General features: G+C 38.9%; 1 protein-coding gene across 6 annotated transcripts in view; it reads right to left on the reverse strand.

The window, feature by feature from the left end:
* The window catches only part of PRELID2 (PRELI domain containing 2), a 195,390-nt gene that overhangs the window by 158,446 nt on the left and 15,006 nt on the right, over positions 1-21,938 (reverse strand). For all 6 annotated transcript variants that reach the window (XR_006715789.1, XM_045492536.1, XM_045492566.1 and 3 more), the window contains 3 exons: positions 20,716-20,789; positions 18,145-18,305; positions 2,883-2,988 (listed from right to left, as the gene is read on the reverse strand). Coding sequence is in view for 5 of the 6 variants with exons in the window: in XM_045492536.1 (XP_045348492.1) it covers positions 2,883-2,988; positions 18,145-18,305; positions 20,716-20,789 (341 nt within the window). In the remaining variant the exon portion in view is untranslated. The remainder of the gene's footprint in view (positions 1-2,882; positions 2,989-18,144; positions 18,306-20,715; positions 20,790-21,938) is intronic.

Below are 21,938 nucleotides of genomic sequence, written 5' to 3' on the forward strand. Positions count from 1 at the left end.
TGCCAGAAACCCTTCGGAGTATTTACCCATCCCACCACCCTTTTCCCTGGGACATGACTTCCCACCCAATCCAGTCACGACCTGGGACGAGCCATATTCATAAAACCTGACGTCTACCCTCCTGGCTATGCTTGACCTATGAAATGCCAACAAGAGTCCCTTCCAAGGAATTTGGAAATGAATGAAATAAGCAGACAGTCTCTTGGTTGGCCAAAACTCTATACAACATGTACACCTGGACTGCAGAGGCCCACATGATAAGAAAGAGAATACAACAGATGCATACTCTTATAGACAAGTGCTGAAGAAGGAATAGTATCTGGGTTCCTGGCATCTCTCAGTCCCAGGGCAGACCATTCTGAAGCCTGCCTGCCTCACGGCCCTTGTACCCTTACAATGAATGAGCTAGCCTAAAGTAGTTTCTATTACTTATAACCAAAGAGTCCTAATAACTACAGAGAAAGTAAGACTACCACACAAATGCATCTGATACACAGCAAAGGTGCTGAGTGGGCAAACCATCTGCTTTGTTTACCTGAAAAATCTTGCAGAGTAAAGTGGCAAGGGGTAAGACTTGTAAAACATGGGGATGTGAGTTCAGACTCCACCTTTTGCTCTCCTTGTGACCTTGAGTAAATCCATTTAAAAGCCCACGCTTACCACAGAGCCTAGCAAAAAGCAGGTGCTCCACGTATACATGTAAGAAAAAGGCAGACAAGCAGCCACCCACATATTAGGTGCACTTAACTCTTCCAAGACATTTCTCATCGATAAAATGGGACTAATAATGTTCACTTTATGCATCGCACAGGATCAGAATATCCACAACCACTGTATGGTTAAAAGTCATTACAAGGTTCAGATTGATGGACAGGTCAAACATAAACCCATCTGAGTTAATCAAGGACTATTTATTTATCTAAAGCAGGGGTTGGCAAACTATATAGCCCACAGGCCAAATCCAGTCCACCACCAGAGTTTGTGTGATCCACAAGAATGGTTTTCACAAATGACCATTTGCAATTTGATGGTAGGGAACACTAACTCTGAATCATAATTTAGCTAAACGTTATGTTCTCCCACAAAATGGAATCCCATTTTTCTGATCTGAAGAACTATATTACAAAAAAAATTCAACTATTACTATATTTTTAATTTTGTAAATAAAAAAAAAATTGTGGAAACTTGTTTCTCTCTTGCTATAAAGCCCCAACATAATATCTCCAGTTTGATTCTTGGCCCACAAACCCTAACGTATTTACTATCTGGTTCTTTACAGAAAACTTTTCTCAATCTTGATCAAAAGAGTGTATGATACTCAGGGATATGGCAGTGAAATTATTTCTGTCATCAGACCCATTAATTCCACGGTGCAATTTTGCACAACATGTGGGTTTTTACACAGGCATACTTTGCAATATAGCAGAAAAACTTCCAATCATGTGTGAGTGAGTAAGGTCATATCAGACCTTCTAGAAGCCCAGCTATCCACTTCAAGCCCAGCTTCAACAGGCTGGGCCAGTCTGGATATGTGCATTCTGAGACAGGAATACACCATTAATCTTGACAGTATGTTTATGGAGTACAGTACAGTATCAAACGCTCGTTCATCATCCTCAGCCTCCCAGACTAACACATCATGGTCCAGGCTCATTCTTGAACCTAGATCTGCAAAGCGAGAACAAAGGTTTGTTACCCACATAATCTCTGGAACCACAACAATATTCCTTCAGACCAGCCATTAAACCTATTATTCAACAAGACAAAACAAGGTAACATATGCATAGCATATGTCCTGAGTAAATCCAGGAAGTGATTATGCCCCTTATCACAATAACAACAACAACAATTTAAAAGTACAATATTATATATAAAACAAGTTAATAAAAATTAAATAATAATTTCTCAATACTTCAGAACACCTGTAATAAGCATATCATAATGCATAAGGAATAGACTTTACCCTAAAGACGTTTTGAAAATAATGCTGTGAAGGCAAGAAAATGAGACATATAAATTTCCCTATATAAGACAGATTAAAGATAGAATAGCTCTATTTATTTATTTTATTTTATTTTTACATTTATTCATTTTTGAGAGACAGAGAGAGACAGAGCACAACCGGGAAAGGGGCAGAGAGAGAGGGAGACACAGAATCCGAAGCAGGCTCCAGGCTCCCAGCTATCAGCACAAAGCCCAACACGGGGCTTGAACTCACAAACCACAAGATCATGACATGAGCCAAAGTCGGATGCACAACCAACTGAGCCACCCAGGTGCCCCAAGAATAGCTCTATTTAAAACAGGGTACCAACCTTAGACTCTAAGGTGGTCTCTAAATCACCTTCATGGAACCCTAAACTCCCACAGAATTTGAAAAACACAAGAAGTGACAACCAAGAACTCAAGGTCTCTGTATCTTCTTTATCCATTATAACAGAACAACAAAAATAGCTACTTCAAAGGTTTGTATTAAATAATAAATAAAAATTCTTTTTACAGTGAGTAGTTCATAATAAGTGCTCAATAAATACTAGCTATTATCTTTTTCACTAAATGGGTGTCATCATACTGAATATACTGAAAATGTAATTACTCATTCTGATTATATCTCTTAGTTCTCCATATTATTACATATTCTTTACTGGCATAGTTTTAATTTAATGGGTCACAAATGGCATTTAAGTTTTACTTTGATTTGGATGTACGCAATAATTAGCAAAGATACTTATTTTTGCATCTATTTGTTTATTTTTTATTTGTTTGTTTATAAACTGTATTTTTTTCTCATCGTGTCTGCTCAGGAGCCTTATTCAATAACCCAACAGGAATCTTCAAGATTTCTTAAAATAAATATTGGTTCAAAGTAAAAACAAGCTTACCCTCTGGGCTCCCTGTCTTAAGAATGTGCTGGCAAAAGTCTCCAAAATGCAGTTGAGAAAGCCAGCCCCTGTAATTGAAATTCTGCCTCTCTGAATGAACTCTGTCCTGTAAAAAAAAAAAAAATCATTGATGTCATTCTACATTTGGATATTTAAACTACAGAGATTTCCCAAAGCATTACCATTTAAAGTCAACACAAAACAATATCCATAATAATTCAATAACTGCCTGTTACAACAAAAGTTTTGTTAAAAAGAGATTTACAGTTTATATAAGCAATTGTTTTATTCAAGTTAAGAATATTTCATGTTGCTAAAAGAGTAAACTTTAATTTTCTCATCACACACAAAAATAATTGTGTGAGAGGTGATGGATGCGTATTATGGTAATCATTTTGCAATACATACATATATAAAATTATGTTGTACACCTTAAACTTACACTATGTTATATGCCAATTAAGCCAAGAGAAAAAAGAAAATATATATAGCTTCATTATTCTAAGTGTAACTACTGCAGAATATAGGATGTCTAGTCATAGCTAAGACTACATAATCCCATGATAAAATTGTGATAGTCAGGAGATCTGTACTCTATCTTTAAAATGTTCTTCTTGGGGAGCCTGGGTGGCTCAGTCGGTTAAGCATCCGACTTCAGTTCTGGTCATGATCTCACAGCTTGTGAGTTCAAGCCCCACGCTGGGCTCTGTGCTGACGGCTCAGAGCCTGGAGCCTACTTTTGACTCTGTCTCCCTATCTCTCTGCTCCTCCCCTGTTCATGCTCTGTCTCTCCCTCTCTCTCAGAAATAAATACACATTTAAAAAAAATATTTTTAATACATAAATAAAATGTTGTTCTTGACCCACAATAAACTTAACTAATTCCAATTAAAATATATGTATATATTATTATGAATATATATATTCATTTCATGCTGCAAAATGGCCTTTTAAAATTGAGTCTGAGATAATTATCAGATGTAGGACTTTGGTTAGATTACTAAGACTCTCTTAACTCAGTTTCCTCATATGTAAAAATGGGAATATTCATAGTATCTTCCATTCACAACTATCTTGAGAAGTAAATATGAACTGTTCCTCAGGCACAACAAGCCTTCATTAAATGTTAGCCACTATTACTACAGAGGGAGCGAGACAGACGGTAGAGACAGAGACTAGAAAGTCAGAAGCCTGAGATGACTTCTTTAAGCCTGGATTGGAGGGGAGGGGGGCTGAGATAAGGTGTGCCACTCTGCTATTTAGAGTTTAACCAATATTAAATTATCTCTATTTCATAAAACAGAGAACACTTGAGAGTGAAATCAGAAAGATGGCAGAATTACCCCCAGGCCCTCACTCCCCCAAGGATGTTCCACCTTACCAATCTATGGACCAACTTGCCTTTGGGAGAACACTAGAACTAGTTAAGAGTTTGCAGGTGAGTACAAAGTCAAGAAGAGCCACATCAAAGTTATCATAACTCTTATTAGACCTTCTGTCTAATTCTCTAGTAGCGGTAGCCTCTACATGCAAATCGTGCAATCAGTAAAAAGAAGCCTTCAGATTCCTCTTTCTCTCTCTCTCTCTCTCTCTCCCCCTCCCTCCCTCCCTCCCATACACACACACACACACACACACACACACACACACACACACACACACACACACAGCTATCCTAGCCAATGTGACATAAACAGTCTAGGCAAATAGTCTGTCTAGGCAAAGCAGCCTCCACCTCTTAGATTTAAGCCTATTTAAAATGATTTGTTCATGTAAAACTACATCCTAGTGACACTAATCTTTCCTGTCTTTATTCTAGATTAGTCAGAGTAGAATTTTACAGTGATTTTAATATTTAAAAATGAAAAGTTGAGCAGTCTTACACTCTTGGGAGAGATAAACTCTTCAGTCCTCAAGGCAAGTGTAGGTGAGGGATTAATAAAAGTCTCTCTTACATCATATTCTAACCAGTATTTCTTTCTGCTACTTTTGGGAGATGGAAGTGTACAGAAAAGCACTCTCATGGTTTGCCCACATATCAAAGAATAACAGGGCAGTAAAGCAGGGTCATGCCCTACCATCACTGAAATGAGAGTTTATCCTAGTATATTTTAAGACTGCCAGAGAAGGAAATGTTGCACTTTCCCTCAATAATTCATTGACAAAGCACATCAGACATTTTCTTCCTGCTACACATAGCTAGCCTAAATCCCTCATGCTAGATAAGCCTTCTTTAAAGCTCCTGTGCAAAACACAGCAGGTTATACAACAATATACAGATTAATTTCAGCTCTTTAAAAAGAAGAAGCAGCAGAAGGAGAAAGAAAAAAAGATGGACGAAGAGAAAGATGAACAGACAGAGCTGAAATATGAAAAGAATCTCTGGACATTAGAATCATGGGTGTTATCTCCTTACGTTCTTTTTACTAATTTTCTATAATATATATTACTTGGCAATCACCCAAATAGTAAGGACTTGAAAATCATTTATATATAAACAAAAAGGTATTCTTTTAAAGGCTCTGTGCTCCCAAGAACCATTCTCAGCAAAAGTACATGCTAACTTCTGACTTACCATTCACTTAAAATCTCATTAAGTCACCTCCTTGGCTTTCCCTTTCCAACACTATATAACCTCTGGTTTTTGTGCCTTTTGTTCTAAGATTTTCTACTGCCCCCAAACTTGTAGTGTTTGTTTCACTCAAGAGACATAAAGATGATTCAAGTTTTCCTACATCTATCTTTTATCTCTGTTAGGTCTAAAGGAAGGATTGCATCACACGATGTTATATTTCCAGGGTCACTTTTACTCTTCAAAAACCATATAATAGAGTGTATTATGTATCAGGCACTGTATTATCTTCTGAGGTTGTTACTTTTTTTTAATTTTTTAATGTTTATTTTATTTTTTGAGAGACAGAGTGTGAGCGGGGGAGGGGCAGAGAGTGAGAGAGACACAGAATCCGAAGCAGGTTCCAGGCTTTGAGCTGTCATCACAGAGCCCAACACGGGGCTCAAACCCACAAACCATGAGATCAAGACCTGAGCCCAAGTTGGATGCTTAACCGACTGAGCCACCCAGGCGTCCCTGAGGTTGTTACTCTTAAAACATTTTCTCTCTTTTATATGTGAGGAAATTGTGTAAAGAGAAGATAAATAACTTGTTCAAGATCATACAGCTTGGTTGCATGTAGATTCAGTATCCATTGCTTCAAAACCCCAGGCCTGCTCCTACATCGGTTAAAGACACCATCATCCTCCAAGTCTATGATATTAGAGGCCTCAGCAACATGGAAGTAAACTCCCTTTCTAATCAACCCAAGCATTTAATCAGTCACCAGACTGTACTTATGTTTCTTCTAACGTCTCTCAACAGTCTGTGTCATTCTCTCCCCTGCTACTGGGAATGCCAGGGGTTAGCATAGTAATTTTCTCTTTCCAGGACCACAACTGCCTCTCAGGGGGATCCCTGTCTCCAGCGTGGACTCTCTATAATCCACACTGCCCAAAGCCAGTTTCCTAAACACATGCTGATCTAGTCACGGACTGTTCACTAAGTCACAGACAATAAACCCTACATGCTCAGTTGAGATTCATCCATATTATTGCATGTAGCTGTCGTTTGTTCATTTTCATGGCTGCATAGTGTTCCACTGTTTGAAAATACTCGCAATTATTTGTCCATTCTACTGAAGATGAACATTTTATAATGCATCCAGGTACATATGCACACAAGTGCCTCTAGACTACCTAACAGCTGAATTTCTGGGTCTGTCTTTACTAGATGATGTCAACGGTTTTTCTAGATAGTTCTATTTGTACATTTTTTATTGCCTCAATGGCAACTTCAATGGCTAGCCCCTGGTGGAAAATCAATAGCGCATTAGGAACAAAAGCATGGACAGAAGGAAAGTGGGTGCAGAAGAGAAGGAAGCAAAAAAAATGGGCCAATTTATAGTTCATCTCAAAACTTTTGTCAGGGAAATTGAATCAAGTATCTCAAGATTTCTACCTGCTGACATCAGTAAGGGGCAGCCCTCACCTGGCTAAGAGATAAGACACCACAGTATCTGGAAAATTATGTTAAAAGAGGAGGCTCACTCACTCACGCGGTGCCTGTATCCAGGCCACATCTATTGCTTTGTCCACAGGCAGGCGTAAGTCAACACAGAAGACAATGGAATCATGACAGGGAAAGAACACCTCAAACTTAGGAACACCTTTGTGAAAGTGAATGGCGGTGTGTACAATCAGTCTCCTACTTTTAGGTCATTTAAAAATGTGTTTCCTTCTGGATTTGGGAAAATTAAAAAAAAAAGCTCAGAGGAAATATGGATAAATTAATTCCCAGAGCACGCAGCCACCAGCTCTGAATCCTCAAAATGGCAGTTTCCGGGAAAGCGAAAGCTCTTAATGAGATCCTGTCCTTGAGTTATTGACTGGTTAGGTATGGCAAATCTTGCCTAATTGTTTTCATGATGGGAATTTAATTAAAGTGTCTTGGAGGGGGAAAAAAAGTTCCCAAAGATATTCCTGTTGTGATGACATCTCAGTTCTAATGATGGTGATTTTGGCATTCTCCTGTAACCACAGAGGGGTGCCCAAAAGAAAGGCAGGGTGTGCAGGTCAGGTTGCCTGCTCTTGCCCCTGCTAAGCCCCTGGGTCTAGCAGTCACACAGAGAATACATGAAATCCACCAAGCCAGAACATGTAGTCTGTCCCACCCCATCTAACCAAGCCCATTTATGCCATAATGCTTCTGCAGAGAACCCATTCAATTTACAGAGATCTCAAGTGCTAAGCAGTTGTCAGCCTTGACATACACACACACACACACACACACACACACACACACACACACACACAGAAAAAGACAACAGAGATTAAGGGTGGAGCTCCTGGAGTCAGATTACCTGGATTCACATCTCATCTCTAACCTGCCTAATAGGCAAGTCCCTGATGCTCTGTGATGTGCAGTCTCCTCAGTAAAATGGGATTAATGACACCTATGACACAGGTTGTTCCAAAGGTGAATAAGGTCTTACGTGTCAAGCACTCGAGGTGATATGGGTAACCATTCAATAAATGTTAGTTAATAATACTAACCCCACTACTATGACTACTCCTACTACTACTAATGCCATTTAATACTACCATCATTATTATTACCATTTACACAAAGACAAAAACAGTGTCTGAGAAGTTAAATGCTCACAGCACAAATTCCAGGTATGGTCAATCCCCAAACCTTCATACCTCATTAACTTCTAGGTGACACTCAATCACCCTAAACCACTTGGAAATGAATCTCTCCCTCCCCATTCTGGCATCCAAAGCCCTTCGGGCTCCAGAGCCCTCTCTTCTCACCAACCTCCTCCCCACCCTGCTATCACACATCACACATACACTCTGCACACCAGCCATGTGAAACCAAACACCCCACTAACCTCTCTAACCCCCCACTCCTAGAGCCCCCCACCCCCACCCCCGAGCTGCTCTAACGCCTCCTGGGAATGGGTTATTAGCAATAGCCCTCATTATTAACAGTGAGCTGAAGCAAGGAATACTATAATGCTAAGGAATAATCAAATGGTGGAATCTCAGGAGCCCGATAGCCTAGTGGAGGTACATATTTTAGGTCAGGGAGGCTCACTCTCTTAAAGCACAGTGTTGAAGAATTGATAACCAATTATAATAGGTAACACTTGTTAATAGCCTACTGTGGTAAAGCACTGTATTAAGTCCTTTATATACACACATTTCAGTTAATTCTCACAACAATCTTATGAGGTAATACAACCCCATATTACAGATAAAAAAAAAAAAACTGAGGTCCAAAGATGCAAATTTGTAAAGTCTCATAAAAATAAGTGACAGAACCACTATTTAAATCCACACGGTTAACCTCAGATCCCATATCCCCACAATCCTACTACCTAGAAAAATGTCTATTCAGTGCAAGCTTACTGGCATCCTGAGTGGTGGGCAAAGTTTCAAACTCTGTAACAGTTTGTGAACCTGTCCAATCAGAGTCTTATCTTGGGATATCAGGCCTCCCAGTGCGTCCCATTTGGTGCTGACTTCAAGGACACATCAGTCACACAATGCCCACCTCTCAGAAGGGCTACCCACTTAGTTAAATGATATGACGTCACTGGTTTTGAAGTTCTCAAATATTTAAAACAAGGAACCCTGAATTTTCGTTTTGCACTGGGCCTTGCAAATTACGTAGCCATTCCTGATCCCAATTCCAAAGTAGGTCTATACAACACTGCCAACTGCCATGCCCTTGGGGAGTTTTCTGAGATGCTTAGAAATGCACGCTTCAGCCTAGCAATACCTAACCTAATAAATGCCTCAAACACATACAAACCCTTAGACTCATATATCTACTTCTAAAAATATGTCCTAAGCAAATAATCTTAGCTGAGGGCTTAGAGCAGCCTATAAAGATATTCCTCACATCATTATTTATAAGAGCAAGTAACGAGAAATAATGCAAATGCCCAACACAGACATTTAATGAAACACACTAGAATAATTTTATCCAACGAATACATCTAAACAACCATAGAAAGTCATTTTAAAATGACACATTTAATAAGGAAAGACAGTCCCAAATGTAATGTTAAATTAATGTAAAAGTCAGAATACTATGTACAATAGGATTCCATGTTTGCAAAAGTGATTTTTCTGCAGAATGAGAAAATAAACTGTAGCAACTACAGTATGCTACCCAACACTGGGAAAACAAGTACTGATACACCCGGATGAGGCTCCCAGACACAAGATTTAGCAAAAGAAAACTGATACAACAGAGTACGGAGTCCATTCCACATGAAGACCAACAACAGGCAGCATTAAGCTATAAGGATGGAGGTCAGAATACTGGCTCCCTTTGGAGCTGCCAACTACTAGAAAGTACACACCTGAAGAGGGCATGAACATAATCTGTTTTTTCTTACATGTATTTTGCAACTGTCCTACAATGAGCAGGAAATACGTGTAGAAAACAAACAGGAAAGATTATTTTAACGTATGATAATAAAGGACACCTGGAGAAAGACTCACTCAAACTAGACCTATATGAGGGGCCAGGTTTTCCTACCTTCAGACAAGAGTCTGTTGAGTCATCTTAGAGCAGAGGGATATTACCCCATAAATTACCCGCTAAATTCCTCCCAATTCTCCAACCCTCTTGAGGTCAGGCACATAGAATGGAGCTGCCTCGACCTCCTGCACAGAAAAGGTCTCAAAATGTAGCCGTTTAAATGCAGACCAGGAAACTGAACTCAACCTGGCTTTTTTATTCTCTATCTCCTTGCCTAGCTACCACTATTATCCTTGATTAGAAAGACAACAACCAAGCTCCCAGGTGTCAGTTCTCAACCCCATGTAGGAGGCACACCCTGAGACCAGGCAGATGGGCATCAGATTCCTGGTGTGCTGTCTTAAGACCTTTAGGTTGTTCTGCGGGATATCCATGCATGTGATAAAATACTGTCATTTTTAATACTCAACCTATTTATTTACTACAGATGTAAGTGCTGCAAGAAAGAAAATCTAATCAGCACCTCTACTCCAAAACAGGAAACAATGCAACACAATTTTGACACTAAACAGAGTCACTGAAGTCTCCCTTCTTCCTCCCGTCCTTCCACTAACAACACCTTCCTTGCATAAATTCAAGAAGGCCCTCAACTGAATTTTGTTGAACTTTCCAAGAGGGTGTTTCTGGTAAAAAGTGTTTACCTGTTTGCTGAAGGGCCAGATTATCAACTGGTCGTGCTATACAACACTGACAGGTTTCAGCAGTATGTTTGCAGGATACTGACTAATTACCAGGGGCTCCCAAATCTAAGTGCACGACAGATTCACCTGAAGAACTTAAGAACCATTGATTCCCAAGAGACAGCCCCAGGCCTACACAACTAGAGCCAACACAATGAATCTACATGTTTAACCTTCCCCCTGAATCCTGCACTGATACACAGCCCAAACCAAAGGGCAAGGAGGATGAGAATAAAAAGTCAAAAGGTACCGACGAAGGTATTTCAAAAGTTCTTACTCATAAATGGCATCGGATGCTCCCCTAGCCCAACATCCTTGTTTCCGATTCAATCATCACCTCTATTTCAATAAAACAGCTTATTCTGCTTTTCAAAGTTAGTACCTTTAAGGGGCCTCCTCCCTTTGAAAACAGCATTTACTCACCATTAGTTCCAACAACTTTCATTGTCTACTGCCTTATACCCTCCAAGTATAGAGCATTCCTCTCTATTGTCTTATTAAATCTTCACATTATGAGGGAGTTCAGGCCAGCTTTGTCCCTTTTCCCAGAGTCAAACTGTATATATAAGTGATCAAGCAGCAAAAATCAGAAGCAAGGTCTCCTATTAACAGTTCAAGATTCCTCTATGTTGAATCCCTACCAAATCATATTGGACGTTCCCACTTTGCACTTACCCCTCCTGATAATTCCATCCCTTTTCACTTCCCTCATCCCCATTTCAGCCCATAAGAAGCAAGACCTGCCATTCAGTGAACAAATAACACAGAGCACTGTCTGCAAGCAGCTGAGCACGGACCTACAGTGTCCTCAGGATCCTAGTATACACAGGATGGGGAGGGTATCCTCAGTATACACCAGGATAGGGAGGCAGAGAAGACTCCAACTATGTAAACACAAATATAAAAAGCACACGAGTACCTTTTCCAGGGCAGTGTTACTGAGCCAAAAATCAGATCCCTGCCCAGATGTCATATTTACACAGAAAAGGCCCTGTTGCTCAGTTTCTGTAACCGGCAGTGCATTCTGGTAATTGTCTGATCACCCACTGGTGCCCTGGAAATTAAGGCCAATATGAGCATAGGGAGTCATGTTTTGGGATGAATACGGTGGTATTTATCCAGGCTATTTGATAACTATACCCTCAAGCCCTTTACTGTTAGGAATGGAGCTTAGAAATAATTCCTAAGTAAAGTTAACAAAGCCAGAATATTTTAATACTTCAGTGAAAGCAAGTTTGAAGGCCAACCAAAAAGTCTGGTGCCCAACACACTGAAATTACCAAACTGCCAAATCTGCTACTAAGAAAAAAAAAAAAGCAAGGAAAAAATGGATACACACACACACACACACACACACAAAATGCCCAACAATCAGCCCCTCAAAACATGCAACTTACACTATTTCTGATTCACCAGATGAACACTCAAGACTTCAGATGTTCTAACGGAGAAATCGAAAATAAAAAGTACAAAATGTTTTACATCTTATTAGAATGAAGAATATTCATGTGTGTAACTTCAATTATAATGAAAATTTTATGAACTAAAAACAGCTGCTCATCCCATTAATTTAATCTGGGTGTAAAGTCTGATTTGGGCATTTTTGTTCATTTTACTACATTCCAGGAAGAACTTCTTTGATATTTCATAAATGTTTGTTGGATATATCCAATGTCATTAGCCCACACTCTCCTAGACTGCCCATTTTAAATCTCAGAAATAAGGTTTATAAGCATCAGTCAATAAGCAAAAGCTAGATGGGTAAAGATACGGGCCACTAACATACTCAACGCTGAGCATGAGAGAATGGTCTGGTTCATCTAAAGCAAAAACAAACCCAGCTTGGCAACATCATCAACAGAGTGAGTCTCCACTGATGATAAGAACTAATACCTTGTTTCAAGATAACAGAAAAGTTATGACTTACCCCTGAACTCATACAGTTATGGTGAAAGAGCAAAGCCCAAGAAAATACTTTTACAAGGTAACTGTCTTTTTAGAATTGCTTGGATAAAGTAAATGTCCATCATTAAAGCCAAATCAAATGTGTATCCATTATATTCCCACATAGTACTGTAAAAATCAATTAGAAGGTAAAGAATCAGAAACCGCTGAATAGATATATTTTTGAAAATAGGACCAAACACAAAATAGTAAGAAATTAATAAGTTTATCTTCAAATGTAAGGTTTCGCAAGCGGAAAGCATGCCTCTCCCAGTGAGGAGCTCACAGCCCCAGAGCTGGTGTGCTTGAAGAAATGTGAAATCACAATGTAGCTCTTGCCCAAGAAGGTGCCACAAACTGCAGAGACAACAGCGGGAAGCCAAAACTGGATCTATCTGAGGAAACATTGATCAAGGCTTCTTGATCTTAAAAAAAAAATTGCCCATATTTCATTTTCTGGGTATAGTGGCTAGCCATTGTTCTCACATTCCGTGGCAAAGAATGGGAAAGAAAGTAATAATGTGTCCTTCTTTCTTTGATGTCCCCCCCAAGACTACCCACTCATTTAGAATGTCTGCCTAAAATGCCTTGCTTAAATCCATGTCAAGAGCTAAGAAAACAAGTATCCTAGAGTCTAGATCACAACTATCATCACATCATCTCCTGCTCAGAAACCTTCATGTGGCTGCTGGTTACTAAACAGACAAGATCCCTCCTGCATAACCTGGGATCCAAAGCACTCTACAGTTTGATGTAAATCAATCCTTTATAAACATCCATATTCCTACCTCCCCACTTTGCTTGAGGTGGGATCCATGATACCTGGACTCACACCTTGGTGGCAACTTACTTTCATCGTGGGTAAGTTCTTTAACCTGAGCTTTAAAACACTGCAGGGCAAGGATCTAGCTTTGACCTTGACACAGTAGGTATCAATAAATATTGGCCTACTGTTTCAAAAATGTAAAAGAGAGTGTTTGGGACAGGACAAGAACATAACAAAGCAAAGAAAGAAGAAAAAAGTGTAACTGGTCAAGCTTTTTTATGTAGCAATCTGATAATATGTATCAAAATATGACATTTGGCCCAGAAATCCAATTTTGCTCTATCTACCTTAAAAGGTTATTGAATAAGTACAGAAACAGGTAATTATAGGGACTTCATCACAGCATTATTTGTAACAACAAAAATATTGAGAAACAATCTAAATGCCAACAAGGGGGCTGGCTAGGTGGCTGAATCAGTTAAGCATCAGACTCTTGATTTCAGCTCAGGTCATGATCTCATGGTTTGTGGGATCAAGCTCCACAACAGGCTCTGCACCAAAAGCACAGAGACTGCTTAAAATTCTCTCTCTCTCTCTCTCTCTCTCTCTCTCTCTCTCTCTCTCTCTCTCTCCGTCTCTTTCAAAATAAATAACTTAAAAATAAGTAAATAAATAAATAAATAAATAAATAAAATGCCAATTAGGAATGAACCAAAAAAATTATGTAAGCAGACATTATTGTTAGGTAATGAAAACTTTTTTCCCCAAAACTGTTTAGTATTTTTAACAAGATGTATGTATCACATTTTCTAGGATCAGAGCATTTAAAAATAATTTTTAAAAAAGACACAAAGGAAAGAAGTCCTGAAGAATGTTTTCCTTGGATTCTCGGAGCCAATTATCAGTTTATGGATCATTGATAAAGGTTCAGATCAGAGTAGCCAATAGTCTGGATATTTGAGAAAATAGAGGCTAAAACGAGACGGATGAAAGACTTTTGTTTTCTACATAAAATCAGACAATTCCGTCCTTTTACTACTCCCATGAACAAAAAAACAAAAAACAAAAAATCCTCTATTCTCTGGCCACAGCTTTTATACTTAATCCCAAACATCTATGTTTATGTGAAGCTCTTGCCTTGGGGAAGGCTGAGCAAAACAAACTATGGGGTAGTTCCAGGCAAACCCACCCCAGATGCTAATAAGATGTGGCGTTCACACTCATTCAGTGTGGGGCTGGAGGATTTTAGAATTATCACTCAAGGACCAAAATTATGAGGAACGGTAATGATTTGCACAAGTGATGGGGCTGCAGAATGGATTTGAGATTTGGGAGTTCTAGTTATTTGAACTTAAGAGTCTTACTATTTCCATTAAAATGACAAGTGAACAAAAACTTCAACTCATACGGAATAACAAAAAACAGTAAATTATCCTCTGAAATCAGAGCTCACAGCAATAATCATTATTAACACCTGGTATGTGTTATATTTTGCTTTTGTTTTTAAACCTATCTCAAAGAAATTATTTCCCACCCATTATTGACAAAAAAATTTTAAAGGTATGTTAACTTTTGGCTATAGGGAAATGACCTCTCACCATAAACTTCACCCTTTTAAAGTGTATAACTCATTGTCTTTGGTTTATTCAAAGTCATGCAACCCATCAACCATCAACACTAGTTCTGGAATATTCTCATCACCCCAAAAAGAAACTCCATACCCATTAGCAGTCACTGCCCACTCTTTTCCTCCTTGCCCATGGCAACCATTAATCTATTTTCCATCCTGTGGATTTACCAATTCTGCAAATTTCAAATAAAATGACTCCTACAATATGTAGCCTTTTGTAACTGGCTTTTTCCACTTAGCATAATGTTTTCAAGCTTCACCCAAGTTATAGCATGGGTCAGAATTTCTTTCATTTTTATGGCTGAATAATATTCCATGTATAAGTATACCACAATTGGTTATATATTCATCAAGTGATAGACATTTGGTTTCCACATTCTGCCTATTATGAATAATGGTGCTATAAACACTCCTGTATAAGTTTTTGTGTTTTCACAAAACACGTATGTTTTCAATATTGTACAGAATTGCTGGGTCAAGTGGTAACTCTGTTTCTTTTCTGAGGCACTGAAAAACTGGTTTCCATAACAGCTGTACCACTCACATCCCTATCAGTGCTGTGTAGGGTTCCGCTTTCTCCCCACCCTTTCCAACACTTGTTATCATGTGTCTTCTTTATTATAGCCATCCTAGCCATCAAGCCACACTTGAAGTGGTATCTCATTGTGATTGTGATTTGCACTTCTGGATGAATAACGATGTTGAGCATCTTTTGATGCACCTGTTGACCATCAACCTACGTTTCTGGAGGAGTATCTACTCAAACTTTTGCCCATGTTTTAGTTAGACTTTTTTAAGATTCAAGTATAATTAACATACAGTGTTAGATTAGTTTCAGGTGTACAATATGATTCAACAATTCTATATGTTACTCAGTGCTCATCACAATAAGTATACACTCTCATGTATTATGGATATATATATTATCGGATATATGGTTTACAAATATCTTCTCCCATTCTCTGGAGTGTCTTTTGACCTTCTTGACAGTCCTTTCAAGCACAAAAGTTTTTAATTTTGATGTCAATTTCACCTATTTTGTCTTTTGTTGCTTGGACTGTGGGGTCACATCTAAGAAATCACTACCTAATCCAAGATCATAAACATTTTTGCCTATGTTTTCTCCTAAAAGTTTTATAGTCTTAACTCTCATTTAGGTCTTTGATCCATTTTGAATTAACTTTGTATTTTTTGTGAGACAGAAATCCAACTTAATGCTTTCGTTTGTGGATATCCAGTTGTGACAGCACCAATTTTTGAGGAGAATATTCTTTCCTCATGGAATAGTCTTGGCATATAGCTTTTTAAAATCCTCCTTAAAGGTTCTATAGCTTGATGGTGGTCCTGGTTCCACAACTGTGTCAAAACTCTTTGAAATGTACATTTAGAACAATAAAATTATTGTATGTAAATAACACACTCAATAAACCTAACAACTTTCACATATAGGACAAATAAGGGATCACATGCTTCACAAATACTATACTATCTGTAATAAAGACAAACTGGAAACCATCTGAACCTCTATCAAAAAAAAAATATTTAAACAGATGTAGAACAATCACAGGATTGAATACCATGCAACAGTACAAAGGAATAAGCTAGGTTTTATATATATTAAATGGATCAAGTTCTGTTAAGCAAAAAAGATTAGTGTACAATGGCTGACACGGAATGAAAGCAACTATGTAAAAAAAGACATACAAAACCAGGCTATACAGGCTCTGTGAATATACATGTAGTACCTAATGGTATCTCTTAAAAGTCTGGAAGAATACTTAGCACACTGATAACACTCGCTGCCTTTGGAGAGAGCAAACAGGCCCCAAGACTGAACAGGGTGATCAGAAAGGAGTTGACAAAAATGAAGTATTGGGACCTCATCAAAATAAAAAGCTTCTGCACAGCGAAGGAAACAATCAGCAAAACTAAAAGGCAATTGACAGAATGGGGGAAGAAATTTGCAAATGACATATCAGATAAAGGGTTAGTATCCAAAATCTATAAAGAACTTATCAAACTCAACACCCAAAAAACAAATCATCTAGTGAAGAAATGGGCAAAAGACATGAATAGACACTTCTCCAAGAAGACATCCAGATGGCCAAATGACATGTGAAAAAGTGCTCAACATCACTCATCATCTGGGAAAAATACAAATCAAAACCACAATGAGGTACCACCTGACACCTGTCAGAATGGCTAACATTAACAACTCAGGCAACAACAGATGTTGGCGAGGACGCGGAGAAAGAGAATCTCTTTTGCACTGCTGGTGGGAATGCAAGCTGGTGCAACCACTCTAGAAAACAGTATGGAGGTTCCTCAAAAAGTTAAAAATAAAACTACCCCATGACCCAGCAACTGCACTACTAGGCATTTATCCAAGGGATACAGTGTACTGTTTTGAAGGGACACATGCACCCCCATGTTTATAACAACACTATCAACAACAGCCAAAGTATGGAAAGAGCCCAAATGTCCATCGATGGATGAATGGTTAAAGATGTGGTATATATATACAATGGAGTATTACTCAGCAATCAAAAAGAATGAAATCTTGCCATTTGCAACTATGTGGATGGAACTAAAGGGTATTATGCTAAGCAAAATTAGTCAGAGAAAGACAAATATCATATGGCTTTACTCCTATGAGGACTTTAAGATACAAAACAGATGAACATAAGGGAAGGGAAGCAAAAATAAAAACACGGATGGGGACAAAACATAAGAGACTTTTAAATGTAGAGAACAAACAGAGGGTTACTGGAGGGGTTGTGGGAGGGGGGATGGGCTAATGGGTAAAGGGCTTAAGGAATATTCTCCTGAAATCATTGTTGTACCATGTGCTAACTAATTGGAAGTAAATTATAAAAAATAAATTATAGAGGGAAAAAAAAGGCAAGGAGTTGAACGCTGCTATTTTCCCCCATAGAGAAATCTACTTATTAACTACTTGTGTGATTACAGATTAATAATGTGTAACTTATGTAGTTGTAAACAGAGGTTGTAAGTATGCAATCAAAACTTTTTAATGTATGAGCTCATATGTGCATCCCTGCACCCAATACACACACACGCACACGCGCACACACACACACACACACACACACACACACACGGGGTCTTACCAGTTTGGATTTTCCACACTTTCCCGGAAGACAGACTCTTCCTTCATGGATGCATACTGTGTCCATGTAAGGCAGTGACTCCGTATAGCCATGTTTCTTTCCTGAGGATTGAGCCACGATTCCTCTTCCAACTGGATACTAGGTACCTTTAAAATGCTCACCTGTCCAACAGAGAGTGGGTGGCTTTCTCAAATGAGGAAGGCTACAGAAGGATGGAGTCCAGAGTTGCGTTTAGTCTTGGATAATTAAGAGGACAAGTGATCCTGATATACAAATGATGGCTCACCAATGGCTGTGACTTCTTGATAATCAAACATACCATGACCTTACTAAATGCTGGTGAGGACATGCAAATGACCCAGGATTTATGCGAGCTGTATTGTCTCTGGCCTGATTTCCCTAACTGCTAAACACTAAGCAAATTATCAGCCTCCTTCGTGTCTCCTCCAGGGCTGGTTATGGCCTTCTTAAATTGACGGACACTAATTGGGCCCACTTATGGGCTCACATGCAAGACAATATCAGATAAAATATTTTCTTCATTTTAAACTCTGTCCAATACCTTGAAATGTATGTTTTCTGAGGTGGAGGAGACATGGGAAACTACAAAGGCAGCACTGTACAAGTCAGAGGTGTCCTTAAATTATTTAAGAATTGAGATACAAGACAAAGTTGAATGTCTTTTTAAATAATAGATTCAAAGGGTGTATATAGGGCAAAGGCATGGTATATACCCTGTAGAAAAAGCCAGTCATAATTTGTTGTATTCACTGCAACACATTTTAGCATCTGGAAAATAAAGTTCTTTTTCACTGTCATATCAGCCTTCTTTCCTCCAAAGAATATGACAGAATCTTAATCCAGGATAAGGAAGTGATAGAAGCCATCACTCTTTCTAATACAGCAAACAAGCACAGCAATATCATCTGCAAGCTAACTGGCTTCTACATCACCAAAGGAATCACTTCTGGGTAGAAATAATGATCTGAGACATTTTAAGAAGTGCACATCAAGATGTTCTCCTCTTGGGGCGCCTGGGTGGCTTGGTCGGTTAAGCGTCCGACTTCGGCTCAGGTCATGATCTCACGGTCCGTGAGTTCGAGCCCCGCGTCGGGCTCTGTGCTGACAGCTCAGAGCCTGGAGCCTGTTTCAGATTCTGTGTCTCTCTCTCTCTCTGCCCCTCCCCTGTTCATGCTCTGTCTCTCTCTGTGTCAAAAATAAATAAACATTAAAAAAAAAAAAAAGATGTTCTCCTCTTATTTCCTAATGATTCAAAAAGGACTCTTGTCAATAATCCCTCCATGATTCAAGCAATGTTATTAAAAATTCCCACTTGCCTTTGCCAACAATCACCAGAGTGCTTAAGGATTTCAAAGAGAGAAAACAACTTGCTATCATGAAGATTTCAACATCACCACCATTACTTTACAGAAATACACACAAAAAGACTTACAGAGAGCACTGAGAAGATTATAGTCCCTGAAATAACTGTATTCTCTGACAGTGACATAGAATCTGAAGCTTTTATCTTCCTTGCTGAAGATGAGACTAAATATTTACCATCTGTTTACTTCTGATCATTCTTATCTAAGAGTCTTATCTAACCACAGACAGATGAGAAAACATGGTCACTTCCTGCAAAATGCCCAAGACATCTTTAAAATAATTGTAGACCCTCTGGAAAACAGTGTGGAGGTTCCTCAAAAAATTAAAAATAGGCCTACCCTATGACCCAGCAATAGCACTGCTAGGAATTTACCCAAGGGATACAGGAGTACTGATGCCTAGGGGCACTTGTACCCCAATGTTTATAGCAGCACTCTCAACAATAGCCAAATTATGGAAAGAGCCTAAATGTCCCTCAACTGATGAATGGATAAAGAAATTGTGGTTTATATACACAATGGAGTACTACGTGGCAATGAGAAAGAACGAAATATGGCCCTTTGTAGCAACGTGGATGGAACTGGAGAGTGTGATGCTAAGTGAAATAAGCCATACAGAGAAAGACAGATACCATATGGTTTCACTCTTATGTGGATCCTGAGAAACTTAACAGAAACCCATGGGGGAGGGGAAGGAAAAAAAAAAAAAAAAGAGGTTAGAGTGGGAGAGAGCCAAAGCATAAGAGACTGTTAAAAACTGAGAACAAACTGAGGGTTGATGGGGGGTGGGAGGGAGGGGAGGGTGGGTGATGGGTAGTGAGGAGGGCACCTGTTGGGATGAGCACTGGGTGTTGTATGGAAACCAACTTGACAATAAATTTCATATATTGCAAAAAAAAATAAAAAATAAAATAAAATAAAATAATTGTAGACCATCTCTATGTCCACTAAGAGCCCTCCACAAAAGAGAAGCAGAAACAGGAGGGGGAAAAAGAAAACTATCTCCCGTGGCATCTGCCAAAACTGAGGTTAGATATGAGAGTGCTTTCTTCCTCTGAGGAGCTGTGAGATCCAACTGGGAAAGTTCTAACATGCCTGGACATCAGAAAATGCCATCTCTTTCCAGGACTGTGTGAAAATCACCCAGTGTCACACCAAATCTGATTAAATTTTAAAATGAATTTACCTTCCTTAAAATTTCTGGAACCACATTCTGACAGACTGCAATCCTCTTTCTATAGATGATCCCTGTTGACACATCTAGAAACAGAAGATTTTTACACTCAAAAAATGTTTTAAGGATATGTACTCCTATCCTAATGTCAACAAAACTTTTCATTTTGATGTCAGTTTTCTCTATGTAGAATTCCTAGAGAAAAATGTTTAACTCAAAACTCAGTATCCCTGACCACTTTTCTGGGCCAAATCATTCCAAATACACTTATCTGTAATCAAGGAATAGGGGTGAGGCAGCTACTCACTCTGCATGCTCTAAAGTCAGAGAGAAAGAATCACAAACTGTTCACTGCTCTGGATTATCAATGTCAACACTCCAATGACAAGGGCCAATGAGACTTCTGCTCAAGTCCAATACAGATGTTTTCACAAGAATATGGAGAATCTGATTCTGCCACATTCTGCACCAAACATGTTTTCAAGCACAGATTTCTAGGTACACAATGTAAACCTACAATTAATTATATTAGCCAAAGTCTTCACTTATAAAGAAACAGATTCCCTGTGACGGGCACTACTCTGTTTTGGAACAGAGTTTCCAAAAATGTAAAAAGCACACAATAAATGTGAATTAAGAAAAGGGGAGTCCAAGTCATAGAAAAAAATAAACTCTGAAGTATTCTCTTTTGGCCTGTAAACTACTGCGACTCAGCCAAGCTCCTGTAGGGTTTCTCAAATCTCTGGCGATAGCAGCCCGGACAATGCAAACATCCAGACTGCCCAGAAGCCACTGACAGGGTGAGGAGTGGGTTTGTCTCCTGCCCACTGGCCTTCCTTCAGCCAGCTTATCCAGTGTTTGCAGCACACCCACTTAAAATGGATTAGCCACTCCTGCAGGCAACGATGCTCCCGTCAATGGTAGAAATCATAATAAATGTTCCTATACCACTTTGGAATACACATATTGTTCTTTCATTTGATCTTCACAACAACCTAAAGCAGGATTAATATTATTTTCCCATTTAATAAGCGAAGAAACAGAGCCTCGAAGAAGTTAGGTCATGCAGGGAGTAACAAAATCAAGGCTTGGAACCAGATTTCTCTGATGCCCCATCACAAGTTTCTCTCACACTGAGTGCAGACACATGAAAAAAAATGTTTTTTAAAATCTATTAATAGAGTATGGACACAAAGAAAATACCTTCACAAGCAAAAGACAGTTTTTGTGTTTAC

Source organism: Leopardus geoffroyi, chromosome A1 (assembly GCF_018350155.1).
Source record: "Leopardus geoffroyi isolate Oge1 chromosome A1, O.geoffroyi_Oge1_pat1.0, whole genome shotgun sequence".
Taxonomy (NCBI): Eukaryota; Metazoa; Chordata; class Mammalia; order Carnivora; family Felidae; genus Leopardus; species Leopardus geoffroyi.